This window comes from Chelonia mydas, chromosome 17 (genome assembly GCF_015237465.2).
Source record: "Chelonia mydas isolate rCheMyd1 chromosome 17, rCheMyd1.pri.v2, whole genome shotgun sequence".
NCBI lineage: Eukaryota > Metazoa > Chordata > Testudines > Cheloniidae > Chelonia > Chelonia mydas.
Genome location: NC_051257.2, coordinates 24936581 through 24945158, shown reverse-complemented (window position 1 = coordinate 24945158; position 8578 = coordinate 24936581). Strand labels below are relative to the sequence as shown.

The 8578-nt window shown below is 53.7% G+C and overlaps 1 protein-coding gene across 1 annotated transcript; it reads left to right on the top strand.

Annotated features, from left to right (window-relative positions):
* The first annotated feature begins 699 nt into the window (after positions 1-699).
* Positions 700-8573, top strand: LOC114021582. The gene is made up of 4 exons (XM_043531416.1): positions 700-3274; positions 3683-3786; positions 4110-4254; positions 6975-8573. The coding sequence occupies exons 1-4, from the start codon at positions 2998-3000 to the stop codon at positions 7076-7078; spliced, it is 630 nt and encodes a 209-aa protein (XP_043387351.1). The 5' UTR covers positions 700-2997; the 3' UTR covers positions 7079-8573.
* Positions 8574-8578: the final 5 nt, after the last annotated feature.

Genomic DNA, 8578 nt, shown 5'->3' with positions numbered 1-8578 from the left:
GATTGCTCTCTATAAATATATCAGAGGGATAAATACCAGAGAGGGAGAGGAATTATTTAAACTCAGTACCAATGTGGACACAAGAACAAATGGATATAAACTGGCCACTAGGAAATTTAGATTAGAAATTAGACGAAGGTTTCTAACCATCAGAGGAGTGAAGTTTTGGAATAGCCTTCCGAGGGAAGTAGTGGGGGCAAAAGATCTATCTTGCTTTAAGATTAAACTCGATAAGTTTATGGAGGAGATGGTATGATGGGATAACATGGCTTTGGTAATTAAATATTCATGGTAAATAGGCCCAATGGCCTGTGATGGGTTTTAGATGGGGTAAGATCCAAGTTACCCGGGAAAGAATTTTCTGTAGTATCTGGCTGATGAATCTTGCCCATATGCTCAGGGTTTAGCTGATCGCCATATTTGGGGTCGGGAAGGAATTTTCCTCCTGGGCAGATTGGAAGGCCCTGGAGGTTTTTCGCCTTCCTCTGTAGCATGGGGCACGGATCACTTGCTGGAGGATTCTCTGCTCCTTGAGGTCTTTAAACTACAATTTGAGGACTTCAATAGCACAGATATAGGTGTGAGGTTTTTTTGTGGGAGTGGTGGGTGAAATTCTGTGGCCTGCGTTGTGCAGGAGGTCAGACTAGATGATCATAATGGTCCCTTCTGACCTAAATATCTATGAATCTATGAAACCAAACAGTTCCTAACATCACACTCAATAATAGCTTGACCCTCAATTCACAATGAAAAGCTCCTACCAAACATCATCTACACAAACAAATAAATCACAATCAACTAATATTGAACGATCTCTTTCTAACGTTGCATCACATAAGCTATACAGAATATTGCAACAACATAGAAAATATACCATTGAAAAAGCACCATTTTGGAATCTACCATTGCTCCTAGAGGGGATAATTACAGATTGATGGGCAGGAGGAGGTGCCTCCTCAAAGATTTCTGTGCCTATCACTTGCTGGGAGAAAGCAAAGAGTTCCTAGGAGTTTCTTTAACTGGCTGGATCAGTTCATTTATGAAAACAAGCAACTAACCCATCAATCTATAAGCTATTAGTCTCCAAGCGCAACATATAGAAAAATACTTATAAGTATTTCTTCAGATTTAGTAAAAACTCAGGCAAGTTTGTAATGACCTCACATTATCCAAATAAATTATAATAATTGCATGACTAACCATTTCTGCATCTGTAGAGAGGTTTGTCTCCTACCCCTTTGTGTTGAGAAGGCCAATGGAGGATTTTGCTGTTTGGGGATATTATACTGATTCCCTGCCAAAAGCAAACAACTGAAACCCCAGAGCCAAACACTCCTGGTTCTGGGCAGCATGCTCTGACCTCTAATGGTCAGATGCTCCTTAGCACTGACAGAGCAGCTTTTCCTGGGAGCTCTCCCAGCACTTTACAACAGAGGTATTGAATCCCCATTTGACTGCTGGGCACTGAGCCATGGAGGGGGGAGCGACTTGCTCAAAGTCCCACAGAAAAACCAACAATGGACCCAGACGTCTGGACTCCCAATCCCCTGGTCCAGTGACTACAACGGATCACACTGCCTCTCAAAGGCAGGGGGACTGGACCTAAGGGCCTGGCTGCAATTGCCAACTCTGGGAGGGAGTGTGCAGCAGTGATTAGTGAAGGGGCTTGGAAATAAGGACTGCTGGGTCTCATCCATGGCTCTGACACTTGGTGTGACCCTGAGCCAGTAGCTTCCCTTCCCTCCCCATGCCTGTTCCCCCTCAGGAGGGTTGGGGTTCCTACAGCCTTCATGAATGTGTATAAAGTGCTGGTATGTCAGGTGTCGAGAGCCGTCTTCACCCCCGCAGTAGGGCAGGGTTCTGGACCCCTGCTGCTGGCTGAGTTTCTCTGTCCCTTGGCAATAGGATAGACTCTTGTTTTCACAGCCAGTCAATTGCCCAGTGTCCACACCCTCCCTGCTGGCTGAGCAGGGTAATGCCTCTGGGGATCACCCTCTCCAGCCTGCCTTGGGTTGGAGAGTGAGGAAGAGGGTGAGGGACAGCTGTTGACACTGAACATCCACCATCCATCGCTTCATCACCTAGAGCAAGTAAGTGGCATTTAGGGTTTCCTCTGTGGCTTCCCCTGTCTGTCTGGGGAGAAGCAGAAATGGGGGAGAGAATCTTTGCAAACAGTCCCCAGGAGGCCCTTGCTCTCAGACTGGGCCACAGGTTCCTTGCAGAGGCTTCTCAAGAGCCATCTCCAGTTTCTCTGGAAATGTCTCAGTAATAGGGCTCCAGCCCTTCCCTTGTGGGAGACTGTTCCGCAGGCTGAGAATCTCTGAGCTGGGCCAGGCTCTATGAGCTGCTGTGGAAATCAATGGGAAACAGGGGCCCTGGGCTTCATATGACTAGGGAGGTTGTGAATCTGACATGGGGAAAGGTTTCCCAGGAGAAGTCCGGACTCCTGGGTTCTGTTCCTTCTCTCACCTGGGCGGAAGCGTGGCCTGGGACAGGACGAGGGGGCTGCTTGTCCACGCTAATCAGTGGTCTTTGTGTCTGATCGCACTGCTCTAAGAGTATGAGATTCCCTTGGTACTGCAGCACCAGGAGTGGCAGGGGGACCTTTGGGAGCAGATCGTGTAATGAGCTCCTGCCAGGGTGTGTACACCCCCTCTGGGGGGAGGAGGAGTTGCTCTGGCTGGGGCAAGAGGGACCAAAAAAGGCCCATTAATGAGATGCTGCACTGACCCCAGACTCACGCCTGCTTGGTTCCACGATGGCCAGGCTCCTGAGGATGTTCAGGAAGAAGGCTCTGCAGATGGCCTCAAAGCCTGAGGGAGGCAGCTGCCATCTTCCTCAGGAGTAGAGCAGCCCCTCTGTCCCCGCTGGTGGGGAAGCAGCTCCCAGCCAGGCCAGGAGGAGGAAGTGTCTGGCCTTCTGGAGGAGGAAACCAGCTCCCAGTGCAGGCGCCAAGGGAGAGTGGCACTGGCCAGGCCCAAATGGAGCTGGCCCAGGATGCAGCTGGGCAGGCGGGACCAAGCCCAGGAGGGGAGCCAGGCAGGGTGGCTCTGGGGCTTCTTGTGTGGGAAGCACTGGCACCAGGAACCCAGCCCTGATTCCCAGCAGGAGACATTGCCCTGCCTGGTCACTGAGGACATTCCAGCCTCCCCAGGGCAGGAGGTGGAGGATCCCTGCTCCAGCACCACCAGCTCAGCTCACTCCCCATGGGACAGCAGCAGCTCTTGGGAGTCTGGCAGCAGCGAGGCTGATGGCTGCTGCTGCTTTGTTCCAGGTGAGGAGCCAGGCTGGGCTCAGGGAGGGAAAAGCACAGGGCTGTAGTGATATGGGGTGGGGTGCTATCCCAGCTCAGGTGTCTGGACTGAGCCACACGAACCCCACTGACACCAGCAGTGGTCACACAGCTGTCCCTGGCAGCAAGGGGATCTGGGGGATTGGGGAGCAGCGGGAGCTGCTGCCACTTGGGTCCCCGATTCCCCAGGGGGGCAGGCACCTCCTAGGGAGTCCAGAACACTGAGAGGGGCTCTCGGAAACAGCTGGGGGCCAAAGGCATTCCTGAGAGTGGGGAGTGTGGGGCCTGCTCTGCCCTGCGTCCCTGGGGTGGGAAGGGAGGACACCACACCCCTGTCCTTCCCCTGAATGCCAGCAGGAGTCACCCTGTCCCCTTCTCTCCCTGGTGCAGGGGCCCCCAGGGACTCATTAGAGGAGGTGGAGAAAGGGCTGGGGATGGCCAAAGAGGAAACTGCCCTCCAGGTCCTCATGGAGCAGCTCCAGGGCAGAGAACAGGTACAAACATTCCCCAGCTGGGCTGGAACTGACATTGTCCTGCCCCTTCCCAGCATCCTGACCCCCGGCATGGGGGTCTTGTCCCAGCCGATCCACCACCCCAATGGAGATTTTATCCCACCTGATATGGGACCCCCCAAGATGGGGGTGTTTGTCTCACACAATCTGGGGTCCCCTCCCCCGTTTCCTACCCTGTCTGTGCAGGACTCATGGGTGATTTTGAGAATGAGGGGATCCCCACTCTCCCCCCTCAAGGCCTGAACTATGGAGTTGGTGTGGGAGGGGCAGGGCAGTCCCTGGCTAACGGGCTGTCTCTCACCCAGCCCCACTCCTGGTGGGTACAGGATGAGGCCAGGCAGCTCAGGTTCCTGCACACTATCACCCCCTTTGTGCATCGCTGCACAGCAGAGAGGGCAGGACACGCTGGAGCCGCACTAGTCCAAAGCAGCTGTGGTGGAGAGGATTGTGGTGAGTGAGCCATGGCACCTGGCAGCTGGAGGGAGGCAAGAGACATGGGATGGGCAGGGGCCTCCCCATGGCCAATGGGTGGGGGATGGGTGGTGCTGGAGGAGGCAGCAGAGGGCAGAGATTGCTGGGATATGGTTGGGGAGAAGAGAACGGTCATTAGTGAGGCTGGAGAGGAGGGGCAGCTGAGGCTGGTGGGGAACAAGGAATTAGATCATTCCAGCTCACTAGTCAAGATGGAGTCAGAAGGGAGCAATTTTGACAGGTAGGAGGGAATAAGGGGAAGGGAAGGAGGCATAGGCACCGACTCCATGGGTGATCCGGGGCTGGAGCACCCATGGGGAAAAATTAGTGGGTGCTGTGCACCCACTGGCAACCAAGCTCCTTGCCCCCCCCAGCGTGCCGCATCCCCGCTCCTCTGCCTACCTCCCAGCATTGCCCGCCTGGCCGCCGCCAAATAGCTGTTTGGCGGCATTAGCATGCTCTGGGAGACAAGAGGAGGAGCGGGAACATGGTGCGCTCAGAGGAGGAGGTGGGGAAGAGGCGGGGTCAGGGTGGGGATTTGGGGAAGAAGTTGGAATAGGGGCAGGGAGGGGGCAGAGTTGGGGCGGGGACTTTGGGGAATGGGTTGGAATGGGGGGGCGGGGGTGGGAAGAGGTGGGGCAGGAGTGGGGCCTCATGTAAGGGGTGGAGTGGGGGCGGGGTTGGGGGCAGGGGATGGGGGAGTCGAGCACTCAAGGAAAACAGGGAAGTCAGGGCCTATGGGACGAGGGGCCAATTTTGATTGGCAGGAAGGAATCAGATGAGGGGATGCAGTTGGGAGGCTCCTGCTGGTGGTGTGGGGCGCTGGCTGTAACCTCACTGGGAAGTGTCAGTGGGGCCTGAATCTCACGTGCTCTTTTGTCTCCTTTGGGTCTCACAGGAGCTCACTGAGGAGTTGCCCAGTGACTCTGCACTCAGCACAGTCTTCACCAACTCCCTGATCACTGTGGGCAACCTCATGTACCGAGACCCTCCCGCCCGGCTCCCCTAACCCTGGTGCCGCTCAGGCCCAGGGCAGGGAGTCACTGCCCCTCCCCCTCCCAGGTCACCCCCAGGTGTAGCTCCTCCTCCAGAGGTGGCGGGAATATTCACCCTCTCCTGGCTCACCCTCAAATATTTTCACTTCAGTAGCATTACAATGGCCTTGGGGAAAGGCTCACTTCTGGGGTCAAATACAGGAGGGACCACAGGGAACAGGTGCTAGTCCTTCCCTGCCACTGTCTGTCTGTGAGGCCTTGGCCTTGTCATTTCCTGGCTCAGTGCCTCAGTTTCCATTCTTGCCAGCCTGTGCCTATTTCCCTGCGGTTTCACACCTGTGTTGATGCCAGTCGCACTCCTGCACTGCACAGTCTGATACCGGCTCCTCTCTCTTGCCAGCACAGTGCCTCACAGTCACTATAATCAAGGTGGGCCATGCTGGAAATGACCCACCTTGATTATCACTTCAAAAGGGTTTTTTTCTCCCCTGCTGGTAATAGCTTATATTACCTGATCACTCTCCTTACAGTGTGTATGGTAACACCCATTGTTTCACGTTCTCTGTGTATATAAAATCTCCCCAATGTATCTTCCACTGCATGCATCCGATGAAGTGAGCTGTAGCTCACGAAAGCTTATGCTCAAATAAATTTGTTAGTCTCTAAGGTGTCACAAGTCCTCCTTTTCGTTTTGCGAATACAGACTAACATGGCTGCTATTCTTAAACTAGTTAGGAAATGGGACCCAAGAGACAACTGAGACTGACAGAAGCTAGGCAATGGGACCCTTAAAGAAACAATCCCCTGGGCATCTCAGACTGACCCCAGCTGGGACCCCTGTCAAACGGGACCCCTGTCAAAACCCGCCAACTCCTCTGAGATTGACTCCAGTTGGATGATGAGTCAGTCTCTGTCTTGCCTTCTCTCCCTCCCCAACTTAGGATCAGTCCCCCCAAACACACCCAGGATACTCCATCTACTGGAGGTTTCAGAGTAGCAGCTGTGTTAGTCTGTATTCGCAAAAAGAAAAGGCGTACTAGTGGCACCTTAGAGACTAACCAATTTATTTGAGCATAAGCTTTCGTGAGCTACAGCCCACTTCATCAGATGCATTCAGTGGAAAATACAGTGAGGAGATTTATATACACACAGAACATGAAAAAATGGGTGTTACCATACACACTGTAAGGAGAGTGATCACTTAAGATGAGCTATTACCAGCAGGAGAGCCGGGCGGGGAGAAAAGCTTTTGGAGTGATAATCAAGGTGGGCCATTTCCAGCAGTTAACAGGAACGTCCGAGGAGCAGTGGGGGGGTGGGGGGAATAAACATGGGGAAATAGTTTTACTTTGTGTAATGACACATCCAAAACAGACTCCAACAAGAGACTGCTGAATTGGAATTAATTTGCAAACTGGATACAATTAACTTAGGCTTGAATAGAGACTGGGAATGGATGTGGGACTGGGAATGGAGGGAACCTGAGGGAATGGAGGCAGGAGCACAACCTACAATGGGGTGGGGGGTGTTTGGCACTGGAGGTCACTAGAGAGGAAGACAAGAGTCCACCCCAGGGGTCAGGAGGGTAAATCTGTCCCTGAGACATGGGCAGGTGCTTGGTGGAAATACTGCTGGTTCAGTTGCCATGAATCCCCAGATTCCTGGGGGCATCCAAGTCTGTGACAGGTTCTTGTTCTCTTGCAGCAGGAGGACATCACAGCCAAGGTGATGCGCCAGCTCCATGCCATCCGATCCCTTCGCACGTGCCTGAGCCTCTACAGGAGCGCTGCCTGATAGCATGCCTGTGATGGGGGGGTATAAACCCCACACCTGGGCCAGGAGGGGTTAGAGAGCTGTCCTGGGCTTCTGTGATCCTGTACCTGCAGAACCTGCTCCAGCTTGAGGAGTGTGGGGAAGCAGAGAAACCAGCACAGAAGGGGTTAAGGAGAGCCAGGAATGGGCCTACAATAAATGGGCTAGGATGTGACAGTTTAAACCCAGTGATGGGGTTTGTTGTTGCTGCCAACCTCAGAGTCAAAACTGCTAGCCAGGTGGCAAGGACCATTCAAGGCGGTAAAAAGAGCAGGGGCAGTTGATTATGAAATCCGCCATCCAAAGAAGAGAAAGGCGACATGGGTATACAACGTGAACCTGCTGGAAGGACCAATAGAGCCTCCTTATAATGCCTTTTCCACCGGACCCTGAGCTCAGCCCACGAGTCCCCCTAATCCATTATTCTGGCCCTAACAGAAACAGCAAATACAACGGCTAATCAAAGACTTTCCCTCAGTGTCTCAGCAATGCCTGAAGAAATCCACCAAGCCTACCATCATGTGGATACCAAAGCAGGAAAAAATGGTTCCTGAGAAACTACAACCCATTTCATGGATGTTGTGGGAAACGTTCTGCAAAGAACTGCTGGCTGCGTTGGACCTAGGGGTCGTTGGGGAATCCCCTAGTGAGTGGAGGAATCCCATTGTACTTGTGCTAAAGCTGAACGGATCAACCCATTTTTCCATGGATTTCTGGAAGATAAATGCACTATTGAAATTTGACCTGTATCCTATGTCTAAAGTAGATGAGTCACTGGAGAGTTCAGTGGCCACCAAATATATCTCCCCTTTGTCAGGTCAAGAGTGGGACTGGCAGATTCCTTTGATATGAGTCACAGGAAAAGACCTTATTCTCCACCCCATTTGGCCAATACCAATTCAAGCCTAGGGCTGGCCTTAGTGGTGGGCATCATGGTCAGGGGGGTCATGTGTCAAGAGGCAAAGGGCTCAAGCTGCTCCTCGCTCCCTGCAAGGTGCAGCACGGCACAGCAAGAGCGCCCACCTCCTCGCTCCCGGATGGAGCCTGCTCTGATCATTACCCCACTGGTTTCCCAGCCTGACTCCTAGTCCCACCTCCGCATGCTGCGAGCCAGCGGGCTCTCCCCCCCCCACGCTCGCACCTTCTGGGACTGTTCCAAGCCTGGGCTGTTCCTCCTTCCCACCAGCAGGCCAGTGAACTCTGTCCCCATGCAGCGCAGCAGGCTGCAGCCCAGGAGGAAATGCTGCTCACAAGGGCCCCACACCCAGCCCGGACAGCAGCAGGGCTCAGGGCCAGCCTTATGCGTGGGTGACGTGGTCAAGAGGGAAGGAGCAGGGCTGGCCTAGGGAATGAGGCACCTTGGGGCAATGTGGGAGGAGGCAGCGGAACCCAGGGGCAATGTGGGGGTGGGGAGCCCAGGGAGGTACTGGGAGCCCGGGGTGCCAAAATACAAATTCACCCAGGGTGCCATTTTCCCGAAAGCCAGCCCTGGTCAC